Source organism: Diceros bicornis, chromosome 31, assembly GCF_020826845.1.
Source record: "Diceros bicornis minor isolate mBicDic1 chromosome 31, mDicBic1.mat.cur, whole genome shotgun sequence".
Taxonomy (NCBI): domain Eukaryota; kingdom Metazoa; phylum Chordata; class Mammalia; order Perissodactyla; family Rhinocerotidae; genus Diceros; species Diceros bicornis.
The window spans coordinates 6,653,241-6,674,689 of record NC_080770.1 but is presented as its reverse complement, the minus strand read 5'-3'; the positions used below and the strand labels follow the sequence as shown (position 1 = coordinate 6,674,689).

At 49.2% G+C, this 21,449-nt stretch overlaps 1 protein-coding gene across 4 annotated transcripts in view; it reads right to left on the bottom strand.

Annotated features, from left to right (window-relative positions):
* The window catches only part of SPTBN2 (spectrin beta, non-erythrocytic 2), a 37,819-nt gene extending 26,519 nt beyond the window's left edge, over nucleotides 1-11,300 (bottom strand). Inside the window, exons 1-2 of one of the 4 annotated variants that reach the window (XM_058526302.1) lie at nucleotides 11,112-11,300; nucleotides 4,530-4,708 (exon numbers count right to left, since the gene is read on the bottom strand). In XM_058526302.1, the coding sequence (XP_058382285.1) occupies nucleotides 4,530-4,686 (157 nt within the window). In that variant the 5' untranslated portion in view covers nucleotides 4,687-4,708; nucleotides 11,112-11,300. Of the gene's footprint in view, nucleotides 1-2,043; nucleotides 2,467-4,529; nucleotides 4,709-10,210; nucleotides 10,232-10,416; nucleotides 10,462-11,111 lie in introns of those variants that run through there. The other 3 variants (XM_058526303.1, XM_058526300.1, XM_058526301.1) reach the window with 3 other exon arrangements.
* Between the last annotated feature and the right edge of the window lie 10,149 nt (nucleotides 11,301-21,449).

The following is a 21,449-nucleotide window of genomic DNA, read 5'->3' as shown; positions in this document are numbered from 1 at the left end:
CATAACTTAAAAAGCTGGGAAATAAAGAAACTGGAATGAGCTTGTAAGCAAGGTAAAGAACAAAAATGAGAGACAGAAAATATGCTTTGAGAAGAAATGATGAAAGAAATTAGAAGCATGGGACATGCAGGGAAGGGCTGGGATCTGGGATCTGGGATCTGGGATCAGGGCCCTGTCATATAACAGTGGTGAAATGCTGTTACTTCATCTGTCAGAGCCTCAATTTCCTCATCTGTAAAATGGGCATATTACTTCCTACTTCAACGGGTCACTGTGCTGATTAAACGAGACGATGTGTGTAAGATGCCTGGCATGAAGTGGCTCCTTGATGGGTTACTGCTGTCTAGGTGTGACCTAACCCAAAGCAAAGACCAAGAGGCACTCAGGTCCAGCAGGAGGGACGGCTGTTCTCTTCGGGTCGTGGACAAAGGGGAGGGTGTGGACGGAAATTACAGCAGCAGCTCTTCTACGTGGTCATTAGGAGGATATGACGTGCTAGAGGCTGCCGGCCTCCTCAGTCAGCTTGCTCTGCTGGGGCAATTTAAAGAAAACACAGGTTCCTCTACTTGTGGGCTGGGTTCACTCAATTGGCGGCAAGGGGATCCAGTCCCAGGACACCAACATTCCAATGCTAAGAAGAAAAACAAGACCTTGAAAGTTGGCAACAGGGGAAACAGTGAGCCCAAGAAATATGGGAGTGGGCGGAGGCCAGGCAGAGTTAGGCGCCAATCAAAAAAAAGTGAGAAAATGCCCTGCTGCCTGGTTCACAGGGGGAGCTACCGCTGAGGGGATGCTGTTGGGTTCCACAAAAAAATTAAAATGTTATAAATGAGAAAGTGAGGGAAGAGGTCAGGCCGTCGGAAGCTGCTCAGGTCACTAGGATTTCTGCCAGTTCCCCAGAGAGAAGCCCAGTGCAAGGACCCAACCCAAGTGGCCAGGGCCTGAAGAGTCACTTTTGTTTCCTTCTCAGCACCAGCATCTCAGAAACCGAAAAGACTCATCCCTTAATCTCACATTCCTGCGCACCTCACCCATAAAACATGGCGACACACCCTGTCTATTCCTGTCTTTCTTACCTCCAACCCCTATACCTGCGCCAAGCTCAGGGTCAACAACTGCAGAGCATGGTCCAATGCTCTGTAGCATCTGTGAACCAAGGGTGCCTTTGGGCCCCCCCTCAGGGTCTACAGGCCGAGCTGAGATTGTCCGAATCCTTGCCATTACTGGATCCATGGGGCCTGCCCCGATGCCAGGCACACTGGGGTGAGGCCATTTTGGCACACAGGCAGAATAAAAGGCGAAGAGGTGGAAATAGTGACAGCTAGGGGAGAATTGCACAGAGCCAAGCACCGGAGACAGTGTGCTTCACACGGCGTCCACAACCTCCACAGACACACACCCACCCCGCAAAACACAGTGACTCTCGGAAATACACTGCAATATTGGTGCCGAGATGAACACGCCTGCTCAGACATAGACCCGAGCCTGTTGCACCAACTCCCTTTGACAACTCCTCAGTTTCCACACAGCCTCCTCATACACAGGTAGACACCCACTCAGAAACCCAGGGCAACACAAACAAGCCCTAGGTGCCTCAGCCTCCTGGCTCTCCTCTCTCCTGCCCCAACTATCCGAGCAGGCACGTCATCTCTGAACCCACCGACAGTAAACTGCCTCAGTGAGACTGCGCAAAAGGCCTCCCCACTTGCTGACACAGACGCTGCTTTTCCCGGCCTCGCCCGCTGCCTCCATGCTCATTGCTTTCGCTGCAACACACGCTCCGCCGCTCCCAGCGGGGCCTCGAGGTCACACCCACTCACGCTCTCTCACGGTCCCTTCCACTGGGTCCAAGCCTTTCCCAATTCCGTCAGCATCCATGTATTTTCCGGCCCCTTGTAATTATTCCCCCGGCACATTGTCTTCCAACACAAACGTCTGAGTCACAGAAAATGCTCCACTCCGTGTCCTTTGCTCTGGCTCCTGTCCCACGCCCCGAGGCCCCCCTCTCTGGGCACAGCGCTTCCCTCTGCCTGCCGAGCTCACCTTGAAGCTGTTTGAAGCGTCCTTCCAGCACGCTGGCGTACTGAGCGGGGTCGATGAAGGCAGCTGGTGAGAGCAGGAGGCCCCCGGGGTTCTGAGACCCTTCCACAGCCTCATAGTAAAACTCACCAGCCCCGTTCAGGCTGTGCCCGTGCACCCTGCTCACTCCGTTCACATTCATGGTGCCTGCTGCCTCTCACACGGCCCGGGGCCCAGAGTCCATGCTCTGCCCGCCGCGGGGCAGGGCGGCAAGGTTCTGCTCTCTCTGGAGCCTGGGATCCCAGGAGGCTGGGGTCCCGGATCGGGGGATGGTTCAGGGATGGTGGAAGTTGCGAGGAGTGGGAGAAAGGAGTTACAGGATGTCTGAGCTCCTGAGCTCCAGGACAAGTCAGCAGGGCACACCTGACTGTGGGGAGAGAAGACAGAGGCAGCTCCAGACAAACAGGTCGGACAGTGGCGGGGGAAGGGTAGGAGGCGGAGCTCGGCCTGCTGGGGCAGGGCCATGCGGGGCGGAGGAGGGAACTGCAAGCGCCTTAGAGGCCTGCCCATCAGGCCCCAAGTTGCCTAAGAGTTCAGAAGACCAGAGAGAGGGGCCCCCAAAGCAAGTCCCACTTCCGGAAGGTTTGCAGGTGTGACAAGGATGGCCCCTCTCTGGGTGACTCTGGGAGGTCTCCCTTCAGGACATGGGCTTTGACCTCCAGCTCAGAGAGCAGAGAAAGAGAAATCTTTGAAGAGGCAAAGCCAGCTCAGTACATGCCAGGCACCATGCTAGATGTTTGTGTACATTCCCTCATCTGTGAAAAAGATGTCATCCTCCCCACTTCTCATCAACACCTCCAGTTCCCGTCCCTTCCCTGCCACTGGGCCCACCAGGCCCTCCTCAGCCAGGTGGTCCCAGGCCCCCAGTACACCCACTGCTGGGCACATCTACCAGATTCCCTCCTACCTCTCTCTGCGCTTCAGCTCTTGTCACTTACAGCCTACTCTTGCCCTCCCCCATCTTCATTCATTCAGTATTTATTTGGCACCGACTGACGTGAGGCGCTGTGCGAGGCAAAGCCCGTAGAGAGATGCCTCTTCAGGAGAGCCCAGTGTAGTGGTGGAGATAAACACCTAATGGCAGCATGGGGGGGGCACATGTCGTGTGTGCACAGACGTCACGACGGTCTTGGGTATCACGTGTCATGTGCACACAGACATCATGACAGTTCTAGAGGCTACACGCATCCAAAACAAGAGTACCAGGGAAACTTTCCCCCAAAGAGGTGGCATTCTCCATAACCCACATTTTCTCTTCTCTCATCTATAGAAACGCTGATATGAGTATTTCACAAGCCAGCCTGAAGACCCAGCCAGAAGGACAGAGAGGCCCAGGAGAAAATGATAAGGGACCCCCCAGAGCTATGGCCGCCATGCGGGGGCTCCTTGGACTGGTGCTAGGCTGGCTGGAAAGAATTACCTGGAGAGCTTAAAAATCCTGATTTCTGGACCATATGTCCAAAGATTCTAATTCAATGTGTCCAGGAAGGAGCCTGGGAACCTGTATCTGTAAAAACGTCCCTGAGCGATCCTATAAAACGTGCGGCTAGGTTGGGGAACCACCCTCCTGAGTGTCTCCCTTCTTCCAGGAGGCCACCCCACCCACGCTGGGAGAACGTAGTTGCAACCTCTCCCACTGCACTGGTCTGAGAGGCCAGCAGGTCAGTGAGAAAGACGAGGGTGGGACGGAGGAAGGAAGCCAGATGGGGTGGGTGGCCTTGGGGTGTGTGGGTGACTCAGCCCCACGCCAGCCACTGGTGGTGTCAGGTGGCAGCCGCACTCTTGTTGCCATGACAACTCCTCCCGGAACGCAGGGAGGCCCGTCGGACGGGTTTGTTTGTGTTCAGAGGAGCAGAAGGGGAGAGCCCAGGCCGTAGGGGAGGGCAGAGGCTGAGCGAAGCAGAGAGCAAAGCCGGGAGAACGGGCGGACGCAGAGGGAACCTGCTTCAGGGAACAGGTAGACGAAATGATGGAACAGACGGCAGGTGGAAGGAACAGGTGGGGAGGGAGAGGAGCGGATAATGACCTGGGAGGGAGAACAGGTGTGAGAGATGACAGTGGGAATCAAGGAAGACACAGCAAGGGGATGAAAGGTTAGGGACAGGTGGGTGGAAACAGAATAGCAAGAGGAAGTGCCAAAGAATTACAGAATGTGACTCAGGAACAGAGGTCTGGAAGTCAGCGGGTGCAGAAGGGAAGCCAGCTGAGTCGGGGTCAGCATGGCTTCTCTGTGCTCGGGGGAAGGGAAGCTGGGGAATGTCCTGGATCCCATAAAGTTTGCTCTTGAGGCTGGAGTTGGGGGAGCAGGGGCTTGATAGAGTGATCTGGATTTCCCACTAGCGCAGCAGCTTGGAAAGAAACGTAGTCTTCCCATGAAGTTAAAGGACTCTTCATGAAAAGCTTCTCCCCCCAGCCTCCTCAGCATCCCCCCGGCCCTCCCCTGAGTTCACCTGCCAAGGCCTTAATGCGAGACCTCTCGAAGAGGCGGGCCGAGCTGCTGTCATTGTCCCAGTCCGAGTCGGGCAGGTCCCAGCGGTTGTTGATGTCACTGTACTGGCCCTGGATCTCCAAGCTGTCGAAGTCTGTGGGTGACAGGGTGCTGCTCATGGTGGTGGGTAGCCTCCTGCTCCTGCAAGGGGGAACGTGGCTGGTGAGGGGCATCTCAAGGCCACTGAGCCCACCACTCACCATGTCCTTCTATCCTCCTGCCTAGATCTCCTCCGCTCTCCTGATGGCCAAAGGTTATGGTTGGTTTTTTTGTCATTGGAAATCAGCCCCTAGTGGGAGAGGGAAAGCCATGGTGGGGAAGCAGAGGGACAGAAATACAACAGATGCACACAGAGTGAGGCGGGAAGGCAGCAGTGTCTCAGAGTGATGCAGCAGACAGGAAGGGCTCCAGAGCCTCAGGCCAGAGAGGGACAGTGGGCAGAGTAGGGGGCCGAAAGTGGCGACGGCCATCAGCATGGTTCAGGACAGCAGTGGGTAAACCAGAGTGGTGCAGGAAGCAGGGACCCCCTGGGCAATACTGAGTATAAACTGGAGTTCGTTCATTCCCCGGTTCCACAAACTGTTCTGAGCCCTTCCTCCATACCAGACAGCTTCCCTTACCCTGTAGGCATCTGAGATGAAAAGACTCAAATCCTGCTCTGGAGCAAAGACGCATCTACGATACATCAGGAAGACTGTGATGCGCTGTTGGGGAAGTGCCTGGAGTTCAAAGCAGGACACAGATCGGTTCTCTCCCCTTGGTTTCCTTTCCGTGCTACAGAGAATACTTAATAGGTGCTTGATAAATGTCGGCTGTGCTACGTGTCCTCGCCATTTACATGCATCAGCTCATCCCAACCCCCTATGGGGCGAGGGTCCATCATCATCCCCATTCCATAGATGAGGAAGCTGCACTGGCAAAATTAAGTCTCCATTCAAGGTCACACAGCTGGAAGGAGCAAAGCTGGGTGTTGAAGCGAGGTTCTTTCTGATTCTCGGGGACAAGCTCTTAACCAGAACATTTATATGTTCCTCAAACTTCCTGGAGCTCTTCATACTCCCTGGGAGAGATCAGCACCCACTGCCCCCTTCTAGGGCCCAGGCTGGGGGTTAGGACCATGCAGGCTCGCCAACACTAGTTACAACTCTAAGTTACACAAACAAACTCTGTCCTTCTCAAAACTAACAAATGAGCTTCAGATTAGCTGCTAGGGATTTTAAAAAACACCTCTACTGTCCAAAGTTCTCATGTAATTCAGCATTCAGCAGCCATTCAAGAGAATGGAGGGGGCTGGGTCTGTAACTTTATCGGAACTCCAAATTCTGCATTTCTCATTTTCCTAGTACCCCTCAAATGAAAGAGATTTTAATCCTTAGCACTACCTTCTACGGTTGTGCTACGATCTTGGCAGTTTCTGGCTCTGGAAAGGGGGTAGGGAGAACCTTCTGTGTGGTTTTGAGGAAGGGAGAAGGGGTAGGTGGTGAGATGTGGGTGGGTAGGGAGGGCACACCAAGGCTGAACTTGGCTTCTGTCATTAACTGGTTCCCTGAAGCTGAACTTGACCCCTGTGACAGTCAGGATCACCTGCCCCTCCTCTTTCTCCCAGAGAGAAAACACGCACAAGGATTCTTCTGCATTGATGAGATGCGAGGGAGCTAAGGTGTAAGGTTCCCAGATTTGGGCTTTACATTCCCTATAATAGGAAAGAGAGCTTAATTCCACTAGGCCCAGGACTCCTTTCTCATTTGAAATCCATCATTTCCCCTAATCCCCAACAGATTCTTTGAATTTGCCCTGTAAATATTTATACAAAAATAAATTCTAGGGCAGAGTTGAATCACCCTGAGCAAAGAGCGCTGTGGGCGAGGCGTGACCTGAACTAGTGTCACCTAATACTCTCAGCCACCGGACAGGGAAGCACCTCAAGCCCCAGGACCAACTCTAATTCCTTTTCTCTCCACCCTTCAGCTTAGGGCTTCCTCACCAGCAGCCATGCTCACGCTGAGCTCTGGGATGGACACTTCCAGTGGGATGGAGTCATACTCTCCCTGCATAGACCTCCCCACTAGAACTCCTAGATACAATGCCCCCTGACCTTTTGCTTTCACAACCATTTTCCTTTTATCAGGAGTCACAAACCTATTGAACCTGGCCCCCAGGAGTGTGGCCGATACGCTGTTTAAAAATAACTGGTTCTGGATTCCCTTAGGTGGGCCCATGCTTTCCATTTCTCTGCAAGCCCCACCATTCCTTTTTGTATCCTCCCCAGCCATATCACATATTTCTGTTACCTGCCTGGCCCCTGAAGGCCTCTGAGGTTTTCAAACCCTGCTTTCTAACTTTGTACTCCACAAAGAGCAGAAACTTAAAGAAACAGATTGTCTGACCCTGTCTCCAAACTACTGTGTGTCCCTGGGGCCCCTGTAAGCGGCACAAAACCTGAACATGTACTGTTTTGCCTTCTTTTTGGTGATCAAACTTGGTCCTTCCAAGGGACCTACTGGGGCCCAGGCATGGGATCTAGACATCCCAGTGAGGTCTGGCTGCTAAAGCCTCTCCTTGGATCCTATAATTTTGGGGAGAAAAGTATGGAGCTGGAACCTCCCCTTCTCCCAAATAAAAATTCAACCACTTAAATGCTCCTCTGACCAAATCATACATATTTTGCATCCTGAGTTTCCAGAGATGCCTGCCATCACATGGATAAGGAACCAAAATGGCACTGGTGTCTTGAGATCACAGAGCCCCACAGGGCCACCAGGTTGGGACTCCAAGGAGTTTATTCCCATAGACTCGCACATGAACAGTGCTGTCTGGTGTTATTCAGCGCAGTGGTTCTCAGGGCCTCTGAGTTTTGGTTTTCAAGCGTTTGGGCTCTGCAGCTTCCTGACCTTCTGGACAATATGCTGTGTTCTCCATGTTCCCTGCTGCCATCTCCAGATTCCTGGAGTTTCCCATTTGAGTTTCTTTACATAGATCTGTTCTAGTTTTTTCTCATTCAGTACATCATTCCTCACTATGATCTGGGTCTCCATGCTCACATTTCCTTAGTCAGCCTGCCCCCCAGCCCCAGGACCCCCTGTCTCTCTCTGTGCTGGAGAATCATCAACCTTACTCTCCTCCGTGGATTCCTGAACTCTGGCAATAGGACGGGCCAGCAGCTAATCCAGATTACAGTTTCACCAGCACCTTATTCTTAGCCACTGACCTCGGGGCCAAGCCCAAGGAGCTTACATTGGTCCTGCTAGAATAAGGCCAACCCCCGCCAGCTGCAAGCTTGGGGTCCTGCTAGATTTCACGCCCAAGCGCTGTGGGATGCAGACTCTGCTCAGCCGCGTGCCAACCCTCAGGGGCGTCTGCCCCCCTTCCCTTTTCCTCTGATTTAGCTGGCGTGTAAAGCTAGAAATACTATCCCCCGGGCTAGAGCCTGTCATGTACCCTAATTCCTCCTCTGGCCACATCCTGTTCCTGATTAATTCTTTACCTCCCTCGGAGAGAGTTGATCATCCCCTCCCCTGTGCTCCCAGAGCACTTCAGCAGGCAGCTATTAATGCACTTATCACATCGTATTATAGTTAGTTGTTTATGTGTCTCTCTGCCTGCTCCATTTTTAACCCGTTGAGGACAAGGGCTGTGTCTTACTCCCGTTTGGGTTTTTCAAGCCCAGTACAATAGGTATTCAATAAAGAGATATTGAATAAATAGACCATAACTCATTTTTTGGCCAGCAAATTAATCTTTCTTAGTGCTAGAGAAAAACTCAAGGAAAGAACGAAAATGGGATTAGAGAAGACCCTCTGCTCCTCAGCTGGAGTACTCTCAGGGTTGAGCTGTGTTGTTCAAGATCAGTGATTCTCAAATTTGCATGAATCACAATTACCTGGAGGGCTATTAAAACACAGATCACTGGGCCCTGCTCCCCAGAGTTTCTGATTCAGTAGATCTGGGGTGGGGCCAGGGAATTTGCATTTCTAACCTGTTCCCAGATGATACTAAAGCTACTGGTCTGGGGACCACACTTTGAGGGCCACCATTGCACAAAGATGAGGAGCAGTTAGAATCAGCTAGAGGAGCTATGAGGACTAAGACACAAAGTTTCAGGGGTGAGAGCGACCTGAGGTTAGCTGCTGGGTCTGCTCAGACTCTAACCCAGGCTAAACTCAAATATAACTTCCCCTCGGAAACCCCAAGACCCACAAAGAGCCTCAGGCGATGAGAGAGGAAACTGAAGATGGAGCAGGCTCTAGATCTAATGAGATAAACAGAGCTGATGTCCGGGCACAGGCGAGTCACAGATGTGTGGAAGGAGGACGATATGGCTAGAGACGCTATGGGGAGGCAGAGTTGAACAAATGACAGCAGGCGGAATAATAGATTAGAAGAAGCGGGGACTTTGCCAAAGTAAAAATCTCATTTGACTCAAAATATGAGTGGACTGGCAGAGAGAGAGGAAAAAGAAATCACAAATAAACTCAGGGCTCCCAGGAAGGAAAAAGAAAGATGCACTCAGGGCAATCAGAGAACCCACAGGAGAAACAAAACCCCAACCCGTTTCCCTCAAGGCTGTGTCCCTGATAAAGCACAGGAACTCTCCTCCAAGAAATTTAGGGACGGGGCTGAAGAGTGGGACTGAATTTTTGTTTGATCTTCTCCTTTAGAATCCTCCACTCAGGGCAGAATTATTCAGACTAATTTTCACCCCCTTCCTCACCCCCTCCCCCAAGTGTTTAACTGATGAGTTACATCAGTTTCTCTAAGGGACAAACCTAAGATCTATATTAGCTTTTTCCTCCCTAATCCTTTGCTCTTCTGAATATGTCAAGAGGTTGCCCAACACCTCAAGCTAAGACCCGTATTTGGAACTCACTCTGCCCGCTTCACCTTCAAGGAAAACTGGTTTGTGGATACCCTGCCCATGCAGGAACCGACCAGCTTCCAGCGCTGGAATCGTGGCTGCTCCAGGAGGGGAGCAGGGCAGCTGAGAAACAGCTCACGGGAGACAACATGTAGCAGGTTAGGAAAGGGGCAAGCGTGCATCTCATACAAGCATGCAATGCCATGGGACTAATGGAGTAAAGTCGTTCGGAGCCAGAGTGGATGGTAAATGCCGACTGAGGTGCTGGAGTTGGAATAACCTAGGAGGAGGCCTTGCCGGCAGTTCTTGCGCCGGGCGGTCTCCAAGCCCTCTGGATATCCCAGCCACAGAAACACCTTACACCGCCAGGTCCTGACCACCCGAAAGGGCTTCGTTCTCCCTCTGCCAGTGTTCTGGTCATCACCGCCAACCGTGTGCCCCTCACACACACACTGTGAATTTGCATAAAGGAGAGCTAGCTACCAAAGAAGCGAGAAGAAGCCCACTCGGCTCCAGAGGGAGCCCTAGCAAGCTCCCAAGAGGAAGCCGGGCGCTCGCAGACCCCGGCAGAGACCGCCGAGCGTGTCCTCAGCACCTGGACCGGCGCCGGTCGGTCCGCCGAGGAGCCTCCGCTACGCGAACAGCCGGCGCTGTCAGACACGCTCCGAGCCCAGCCGACCCGATCCCTTAACGCGTTTGTCAGCCCCAACTCTTCCAGACTCTTCTCTCAGCTCTGGAAAGGCCCAAGTCTCCCAAGCCTCGACCCCCCACCGCCGGCACGCCGGTACCTGGGTGGCTGGCACATGACTCTCTCCATCCTGTCCCCGGGACCGGGCGGGAGCGAGGGCCAGGCGCCGCATCCTCCCTCCCCGGCTCCACTGTTCGGCCTCGGCCCCGGCCCCGACCCTGACCCCGACCCAGCCGCCCGCACGCGGCTGCACAAAGCGCGCCGCCCCGCCGGCCCGGACAAAGCGGCCCGGGCACCGGCACCTACCTCGGTGCGGAGCGCCGGCCCGGCAGGCGGGATCGCGGCGAGCGGGGGCGCACCGGTCGTCGCCGCGCCCGCAGCCCCGCCGCGAGGGGCGGTTGCGGGCGGCGGCAGGTGGCCCGGAGGCGGCCGGGCGCACGGCGGGCGGCAGGCGGCGGGCGGGCGCTGTCACGGGGCGCGAGCGGCGCGGGGGGCGCGCGGGACCGGCGGCGGCGGGGCGCGTGGCGGCGCGCGGGCGCGAGCGGCGGGACTGCGGCGCCGCGGAAGGAGGACAATAGCCTCCCCCTGCCGCAGGCCGCCGGCTCCCGCGGGAGGTCCGGGACCATCTGGAGCCCGCGGCCCCGCGGGGGTCGGGGCGGGGCCCGAGTCACCCCCTCCCCGCCCGGCACCATGGCAACCGCGGCCCCTCTCGGTTCTCCGAACAGCCCCCCGGCCCGGGGTCGCTGACCTTCCCCGGGGCGAACGCGGAGGTGGCTCCGTTACCGGCTCCCGACCGCCCCCCACCTTCCCTGCGGGTGCCCCCGCTAACCCCGCCTTCCGGTCCTCGCCGGCCCCGGGTCACCCCCGGGCCATCTGGGTACCCCCCACAGCTTGCCGGGCTCGGTCTTCTCAGTTTGCGTACCCCACCTTTGTCCCTACTCCGCTCTTGCTCCAAAATCTGTATCCCCGGGACGCGAAATCCTTCCTTGAATGGCACTCACCGCCCGGAAGGTTTCCCAATATCCAGCCTCTGTTTTCCTTTTCAAATTTTCCTCTTTGGACACCTCCAGTCCATCTCCCTTTAATCATTTTTTTCATCCATCCCTTCTCTCTCGCGTCCTCCCTCAAGCAGGTAGGCCGGCTCTCTTTCCCGGAGCATCTCCATGGTACATGTGGTGGAGATTCGCCTTCTGGCAGATCAGATTCTCGGAACAGTCATCACTGCAGCTCTCTCGGCTCCTTCTCAGCTCCTCTCATTTATCAACCAGGAGAATTCCGGCCTACTCACTGCCTTAAGAGGGAGTGGGGGTGGGGTGGACATTTCTAGGCCTGGCACAGCTGGGTTTCTCCTTGGTTTGGTAGCGTCTGAATGGTCTAAGGTCTAAGGTCATTAACCACGGTGAACTGCTATCTGCTTAGGAGAGGAAAGAATTATGCCCAAATAATAACAAAGTTATAGAGTGCCAGGTGGGTGCTAAAAGTGCATGATCTCCTATGACCCGCACCCCTCACTCCAGCTCTAAGAGGTAGGTACTGTTCTTCCAGACTAGGAAACTAAGCTCAGAAATGAACTAGTAATAATAGAGTGGGCTTTGTACAGAGCAGTCTGAATTTAACCATTAGGTTATTCTGCCCTTGAAGATGTGGGCCTCTTTTTACCTGAGAAATGCCTGAAATGGCCAAGTAAGGGCAATGTGAAGAATGGGCTTTGTGTGAATTATTGGGCTTAAAGTTTTATGTATTTACAGGTAATCAAATTTTAGGATTTTGCTCCTTTCTGAAAAGGTATGCATACTGAAACTAACATATAAGCAATTGAAAATACTTTCCAGATATGATTTTGGCAAGGTGAAAGCGCTTGTGTTAAACCCATTTGAAAACATTTTCAAGGTAAAAAAAAAAGTCCTGCTACCACTCCTAACTCGTTGTGTCATCTCAGTTTTCCTGGCCTCAGTTTTCCTAGTCTATGAAATGGGTTGGGAGAGGGGGTGGGGAGTTGCACTAAAAGATGACCTAGAAGTTCTTTTCTAGCTCTGATAGTCTGATTCCATCACTAAACTGGAACAGTGATTCTGTCACCAGACTGGAACTTGGCCTTCTAGGGTACACTTCACCATTAGCTGTAATTCAGGCTATTTATTACTTATTCTTTAACAGTCATTCCTTCAGGCAACGGAATCAAAGTGAGGGCATAAGCTGTTACTGTTCCCAGCGGTAGTAGTGAGTGTGTTCAGGGGGAAAGGGGACACCAAGGTATGTACACCAAGGAGACTTGGTCAAGGATGTTAAAGCTGATAGGATGAGAAACAGCCAACTAGCTGCTGCTGTACTGGTTATGGGAACCGAGGGTCTCCACAACCGCCTATTGGACTGTGATCCAATTAGAAGACAAGCATATTAAGTCTATGATTAGCATAATAATAATATATTTTGTATAGTGATTTCCCATTTCAACATTTCATAATCCTTTTAAAATCGTCGTAAGGTAAACATTATCATTCTCGTTTTATCGATGAGCAAACTGATGTTCAGACACCTAAGTGAATGCCCAAGTTCACAGAGTTAGTTCATAGTAGAGACACCAGGACTTCTGATTCCTAATATGTTCTTTCCCCTCTGCTAGAGAGGGAATATAGCCCAGTGGATAAAGGCTTCAGTTTTGGAGTCAGACTCCTTGGTTTAAAACCTAGTTTTGCCACCTACTAACTGTTGACCTTGGGCAAGTTCCTTCACCTCTGAAGAATTCAGTTTCCTCATCTTAAAATGTATCATAATGTGTGGGGACCGAATGAGTTATTGCAGGTGAAGTACTAGAACAGTGCCTGGCACATAGTAACACTCCACCAGTGTCAGCCATTATTATTTTACCATATTATCATTTTACCGTACTGTTTCCCAATTTGGGAAGGAAGCATGCTCAATAAAGAGAACACTGAGATCCCTTGTCTCAGCTCTGTTACCGAGTTGCTTTGGAAACTTGTTATTTTGCTCCGTAGTGCGTCAGTACAGTCGATGATGAAGAAAACGTCTGCTTCCTTTTTACATAAGTTACAAAAGTGAATGGAATGATGTTCCCAAGTATGCTGAGCTTCTCAGAGAATCCAGATTTGCTGCCTACGTTACCAAGATTCACAGAAAGGTCTTTGTAGGACTTCCAGCCACCAAACCTACAGATGTAGCTGAATTCTCAGCTCTCATTCCTATACCATGGAAGAGCTGTCCCTCCTTCTGAGACTGATTCTTCTGGCTCCTGCCCTAAGTGCCATCTCCTCCCGCAGCCTCATGGCTCACACTCCTTCTGGTGAGCTCCCTCTCTTCTGGCTCCTTCCCATCAGCATTTAAACATGCTCAAGTATCTGCTAGCTTAAAAAATAAGTGAGAAACCCTGATCCTCCTCCATGTCTTGCTCATAATCTTTATGATCACAATCTTCTTGAGTCACTTGAAATCATTGGCTCTACTTCCTCACCTCTCATTCATCAAACATTCATTCAAAACCATCCGGCTTATGTGTCAGGCACCACGCTGGACCTGGGGATCTAATGATGAGTAAAATGGACACTGTCTCTATCCCTTTGGAGCTTACAGTCTGGTGGGGTTGACAGACATTAATAAAATAACCCCTCAGATAGATAATCAGAAAGTATAAGGAATGAAAAGTTCAGGATACTATGTGAGAGTTTAACAGAGTCATAACCTGGTTAGGGAGTTGGGGGGTCAAGGGAGACCTCCCTCAGATAATTTGAGTTGAGATCAGAGATATGAGAAGCATTAACCAGGCAGAGAATGGGGTATAACAACAGCAGTTACTACCATTAATTGAGGACTATATTTCTTGCACTTTACACGTATTGTTTCATTTAATTCCTGTAACAGCTCTAAGAGGTAAGTATTAGCCCCATTTTACAGAAGAGGAAATGGAGGCCTTGAGAGATTAAGTGCCTTGTCCAGGGTCATTGAACCAGGCAGGGGTAGAGCTGGGATTTTAACCAAGACAGTTGGACATTTGAGCTATGTTCTTAGCTACAGAGACACAAAGCATGTGGATACCAGCCCTGATGCTGTAGGATGCATGGTGAAAGGCAGTGGGAGAGAAAACAGAAGGCAAGAGCGAATGTATGGTGAATTCTAGCTGGGAAGATAGGCAAGGGCTAGGTCATGCAGGGCTTACTAGGTCATTTAAAATTTTTTGGTTTTTATCCTTAGAGCCCTGGGAGGCTATTGAAGGATTTAAAGCAAGGAAGTGAAGTGATCAACTTTGTCTTTTAAAAAGATTACTCCAGCTGCTGTGCGGGGAATAAGTTGGAGGAGTGTGCAAGTTGATGTAACAAACCAGTTAAGAGGCTACTACTGTGGTTCAGGTGAGAGAGGAGATGGTAGCTTGAACTTGGATGTTGACAGTGGAGACAGAGGAACATATAGGAGAAAGAATTGACAAGATGTGGTGATGGTGATGGGTTAGATACAGAGGGGATGGTGAGGAAAAAGGGTTTGTCATGGACTGGGCAACTAGAAGAATGGAGTTACCATTTGCTGAGATGAGGCAAACTGGAGGAAGACCAGGTTTGGGTGGGGAGAGTGTTGGTCTTGGAAGCTGCTGGGTTTGAGATACCTTTGAACCAATCAAGTGGAGATATTGAGTGGTCAATTGTGTCTGGGTTTGGAGCTCAAAGAGGAGGTCTGGACTTAAAATATACATTTGGAAGACAAAAGTGTAGAGACAGATGGTAAGTGAAGGGGATAGATGAGCATTGATGCAATTGATTTAATCCAATACAACTTCTACTCCTCTAAAGCAGCTTTCGGCAAGGTCGTCAAAAATCCTATTGCTAAATACAGCGTCAATTTCCAATTGCTATCTTCCTGTTTCTCTTGGCAGCAATTGACTCTAATTATGCCCATCTTCTTGAAATTTTCTTCCATTGGTTTAGGGTTGCCACACTCTCCTGGTTTTCAACGCTTGTGGTCCCTCCTTTGTGTCTTTTGTCAGTTGGTTTTCTGCTTGTCACTTAATTTTGTTGCTGTTATTGTTGGTGGTGTTTTGTTCTAGGCCCTTTTCTCATTCTATGCATTCTGCCTGGGCTGTCTTATCTATCACACTGCAGCTAGAGTAGCCTTTTTAATGCAAAAATCTGACAGATCACTCCTCTGCTGAAAACCCTTCAGTGGCTCCCCAGTGCCTTTGGGATAAAGTCCAAAGTTCTTAACAGTTTATACGCCCTGCTTACCTCCTTACCAGCCTCATTTCTCACCACTCCTCATTGACACTCTATGTCCTAGACATAAGGAACCTGTTGGAGTTTTTCCAATGTTTGTGGGATTTTGAACATGCTTTTCCCTCTGGCTGGAAACTCTTCCTTTTCCATTCACCTAGGTCTCAATTGAGGTGTCACTTCCTCCAGAAAGCCTTCCTTGGGCTCCAACTCTGGGACAGGGGCCTTCTGACAGCCGTACTCCATACCGGATCATCACTGGCCATTGGTTGTGTTCCCTCTTACAGCGTGAGCTTCGTGAGGGAAGAGAATACATCCATTTCACAGTTGTATCCCCAGCACAGCAGACACATAGATATCTGTGCAATAAATTAATGAATGACAGAAAAGACCTTGGGGAAGAAGCTGATTCCTTGTTGTGAATAGATGAAACTAGATGTTTTTATATCAAAGACTGCATTTTCCATTTCTTTTACCCCTAATCTACACCCCATCACTAAGCAGCAGCAAGCACTTTCTAGATGCACTGCCTTCTGCATAAGGATGATACAGAAAAATCACAGTCAAATTCTTGGCTTTTGAACTCTTAACTAGACCTTTTAAAATCGATTGCACAGAAGATGTTCTTGAAAGTTCCAGTTTTTAAATGGTTAAAGCCAGGTTCTTGAGAGGGATTTTTTTTCTTCAGAAGCTTCCCTTTAAATATCAAGAGACAGAACCTGAAAGACGTAAAGCTCAAAGTTTATGCCATCAACTGTAGAATTGGGAAGAACATGTGAGTTTCCCCTCCACACAGAAAATATAATAGTTTTTGAGCTTGGAGCAGAACTGAAAAGGACTGGAAAAGGAGAACAAGAGAGGTTAGATGCAACTGTTTTCTGTCCCCACCAGCAAACAATAGTAGACAGAAGGGGCTTATGCTTTGTTTCACTCCTGGAACTCTGAGAAGACACAGCCTTTCAAAGTACCCTGTGCACAAAGCAGAAGTGGCATTGTCACCTGTGTAGGCAAAGCAGGTCTGAGATAAATTCCAGCTCCTCATCACCCCCAGCCTTCTCACTCCCTAAGCCCAAGTCTCTCTGGCTCCTTTACATTTGGAGGAAATCTGAAAAGTTCCTTGGTGTCCAGCCCCTGAGAAGAGGGTGAGGGTGAGCTGAGAACTGGGTACCAGTGGGGATTGCTGTGAAGTGGGGAGCGAGAACCCCATAGCAGAGGATGAGAGGTGCATGACCCATGCCACGGACCAGAAGGAGGTATAGTAGTACCAGGAAGAGCTGAGGTGGGAGCCACTGAGCTCCCCATGAAGCAATCACTGGGCTTTGTCTATATCAAGACCACAGGTTCCACCGCCAGGGAACCTGGCTGCAGCAGATGCAGTGATGGTGGAGCCCAATGGCCAAGACCAAGTGAAGGAAGCTACACTTGATCAGTTAGGCAAGAGAGACAGAAGATGGCACTTGGCCTTGAAGCCCCTTCCCTGATGTCAGAATGATACATAAACCCCACACTAGAACATTGTGAGGAGAAGGGGACTGGGAGGAGAATCCTAAAAGACTGAGTTTAAAACTTGAAATGACTGAGTTGTCTTGAGTTGGTGAGATTTATTATTTTTCAGCTATTAGTAGAAATGCGGGCTGAAGAGCTACATTGAGAAATAAAGAGAATTACATATTTCCTCATCTGAGTCTATGACTTGAGATTGTAAACAAGCCTGCTGTACAAGTAAAGGTCAGAGAGGTGGGCTTGCAAGGGGCACTCCTGTGCCTTACAAGGACTGACCTGATTTCCTGAGACTAGTATGGACCAGGAAGCCAGTGTCACACCAGCTTGGGACATGATTTGCAAAGAAAGATAATGTATTTGAAAGCAAAAGTCTGTAGATGAACCAAGATCAAGTCTCAAGTTAAATGGGGCATTCTGACGGTGGGGTGAATGGAGGAGGGGCCTGGAGAACAGAAGGGTCCTACCTGGAGCTCCCTTACACAGTGTAGAAAAGTCTAGAGTTCTAGGAGCCTCGAGGGATGAGCTGAGCAATGTTGTGAGTGTGTGCTGTTGTTGACTAAACTGGAGAAACTGGAACTGATTTGAGGACATAGAAATATTACATCCATTTATCTTTGTCCAGTTTGGATTCAAAACAGCACTTATTTATGGACCATATCTCCGAAACTATTTTTAACTTGCAAACTTAAACATCATTAAAAACTGGGCCTAAAAACACATTTGAATGATTCTAACCCATCTAGGAGCAGGCTATGATCAATCATGATCCTCAATACTTTTGATTTTACCTGTCAATAATGAACTACTTCTTTCTTCTAAGCAGCTTATGCCACAAACCCTGGGGAACACACAGACCCCTTAAAAAAGTGACTGATCATACCCATATACCTGAAACAAATTTTGGCAGCATCTGCTCGATACTAATAGCTGAAGGGAAGTCTTTGGGGTCCCTTGATCAAATTGCACTGGGAAATGTGAGTTGTGCTGGGCAATTACAGTGCCAGAACCCAAAAAGACTGGATTCTGTGTACATCTTTGAAGCTGTAGAAATCTTAGGTCAGTTTTCTATATCGTAGCCTAATTTACTTGTGCTGTGGCACACAGCTAGGAGCAAGTCATTTCAACTATTATTGGCATCTGAAGCTTCTTGTTAGTTAAGACACAAGATTCTGGAGTCTTGTGACCTTGTTGGAATTCTGGTCCAACACTTTCTAATTGTGTGAACTTGGACAAGTTATTTAACTTCTCTTAGCCTCGGTTTCCTCATCTGTAAAGAGGGGATAATTTTAAGGGCAGTTGTGGTGAGAAATTAAATAATGCATGTCAGGTGCATGACACCTGAATAAATGTTAGGTATTGCTATTATTATTATTTTACTTGTTTTGTATATAGGCAAATCTTTTTTTTTTTTTTTGGTGAGGAAGATTTGCCCTGAGCTAACAACTATTGCCAATCTTTCTCTTTTTCTGCTTGAGGAAGATTGTCCTTGAGCTAACATCTGTGCCAGTCTTCCTCTATTTTGTATGTGGGTTGCTGCCACAACATGGCTGATGGGTGGTGTAGGTCCGTTCCTGGGATCCGAACCCACGAACCCAGGCCCCTGAAACTGAGTGCACCAAACCTAACCACTACGCCATGGGGCCAGCCCCTGGCAAATCTTCCCTTAAGTAAAATATAATGTATGAAAATCTAGATTTGCATAAAAGGCTAACTGGGTGAGGGTGAGGCTATTTGCATCACAAAAGGATTCTTCAGTTTATAAAAGAACTGATAACAGGATTTCTTTTAGACAGACAACTTCCCAGTATGTCTAAAATGATTTGATTCACATAAAACTGGGTTTATACAATTTTTCAGGAACATAGCTAGTGTACAAAGCACAAGATATCTGTAATACAGTCATTCAGGCCACGTCTGAACCACTGTGACAAGTGAACAATAACAATCCTGGGTATTCCCCACTCCCCTTTACAAAGGGATTAGATGAATTCTGTGTGGTTTCAAAGGGCAGAGCCGGAACCAGTGGGTGGAAGATACAGTGGGGCAGATTTCAGTTTAATATAATGAAAAACCACCAAACCACTGCTGTCCAAAACTGGAATGGGTTGCCTCTGAGGTGGCAAATTTCCTAACATGAGATATTCAAGTAAAAGCTAGATATCAACTTGTCAGGACTGTTACAACGACTATTGCATGAAACAGGGAGGTAAATTAGGGCAGTGTTTCCCAACCCTAAATATGTGAAATACACTATGCAAACTAGATCAGTTCTCTATCTTGTATACCAGGAACAGGCTGAGAAAGGAGGTAGAGAGAGGCTATTCAGGAGGAGAGGGTGGGGAGAAAGGAAATGAATTGGAAAAAATATTGCTTCTCTGATTGGGAAATACTAGATTAAATGACTTCAAAGATTTCTTCTAACTTAGAGACTATAAAACTATCAAATTGTTTCACAGATGTTATTTTAACTATATTCCCGGGAGAATTTTCCTATTTTAGTTGCGGAAAACTAGAACATAACACCTAAAGTAAGTGGTAAAATGGGAAAAGAATTCAGACATCCTGACCTTTTTAGACTTTTGATCCCACAGCCTCTTTTCAACTGGTGAGAATGAAAGTCGGGGAAACAGAAGATAGAACAGATGAAAATCAAGTCAACTTCAGAGATCAGTGAAAAATCAGCTCAACTAAGGTTCCATATTACTAGTTTTAAAGACTTTGTACACCAGCACTCCTGGTAAAGTACTTCAGAGTACTGTGATCATACAAAGACTGAACCAAGACTGAACACGTGGAGCCAGCATCCTTGTAAATGGGCTTCCTGGAAGAAGAATTTCTGTCTCAGCCTACTTGTCTTTCAAATAGAGTTGATCGTCTGGCCTTTGGATCAATAGGTTTACTTGGCTATATGTGACCAGATTACACTGCTGTTTCCATTCCCAAGGCTTCTATGCCACAGAGAATACTTCTCTTTTGGTGGACATCAGCTGGCAGGACAAATGCAACTCTGCCTAGAGAGGAGGTAAAGAGCCAATTACAGAGAGCAGAACCACTTTGTGATATAGATTTTATTGGTTATCTATGAAGATGAGAAATTGGACACCAACAGAGAAGGAATGAAACCTCCTGTGCTGGCCCCAGAACCTGCTGTTAGATGAGAAATCAGAGACTGTGCAAAGGGTGATTGTCAGCCAGGAAAAACAGGAAGCTACCCAATATCATAGTCAGTCATTCTAAGAAGGAGAGGAAGAAAATATAGGAAATGGGGTTGAAGAAGAAAATACTCTAGTTATACAAAAGTTGATATTGTCTTGAGGGGACAATCTTTCCTTTGTCCATAAGTCTTAGAACGAGGAGGAACAAATGCTGTACTCGTAGAAGTGGCACAAAAGTCAGCATTGCTATGGCCTTTAGTGCCCCCTCCAACCTGACATTCCTCTGCAAGAACATCCCTGTCTGACCTCTGATAGGAAGGCATAGGGAGGTGAGTAGTGAAGCTGCCCCAGATTCTGTGCTCCAGGTGGAGAAGGCCTCAAGAAGGTGAAGGCATGAGCTAATCTGAGTTTCCTGGCCCCATTTCCAAGGATGTGATTAGTGGAGAGGCACCTGGGACCTGCTCCATTTCAGGAAACCCGGTTATGGGAACTGGTGGGGGACAGACTTGGCTCAGGACCCAAGAGAAGTAGTTAACCCTTTCCTATTGTCTGTACAGGAAACAGCCTCTTTTTAAGAGATTCCCAGGGGGAAAGAAACTCCTCAAATGGACTTGGTTTTGCGTCAGCCTCATAAGGGGGACCTCAGGGATATTTCCCACCTGAGTTCCTAGGGTCCATCTCTCTAGGGCCTTTGAATGCTCTAGGGGAGCCTGAGAACAAGGTAGCACCTAAGAAGTATCTAGGGATGACATACACAGACAGGGCACATTCAAAAAGAAAGACAGCTTAATAGTTCCTAAAATGACACTCCACTCAGCAGTGTTCCCTAGGATGTGCTGGTTCTACTGAAACCCTTGGGTTTGGGTTAGAATCAATCTGGGGTTCTCCAGGTGGGGTCTCTTCTGACCAGGCAGGGAATTTCTTCTCGGAATAAACAGGATGTCCAAAGTGGACATGAAACACTAATCCAAATCCTGAAGTGGGTGGAGGAATGCAAGCAGAATCAATGTGCCACTAAGTCTATGGACTGGGGAGAACTGGCCCTCTGAAGAGACTGCCAAGACCCTGAACACCAGGGCTGAAAATATCCAGAGCAGCATCCATAGGCTCCTTGGATGACCTGGTTGACTATTGTGACCTGAACCTTGGACAGGTCATTTAATTTATTTGGGCCTCAAATTTCTTCATCTATTGAAGATAATTGATAACTTCTATAGTCCTTTCTGGCTCTAACATTCTGTTGCTCTGAAGATGAGATCTGAGTAAAAACAGTTTTAATAATGTGGAGTCAGTCCAACAGTATATTAGTTCCTAGACCCCAAACAGGTTGGGGGCAAACATTGATGGGTGAGAGAAGGGCTGAGAGCGGTGGCTCATGCAAGTCTTCATTTGTGGGAGATGAGGGTATCTGAGTTCATCGGCTCTTAGCTTTTGCAAGGAGGGATTGGCTTTCTCATGGTAATGTTAT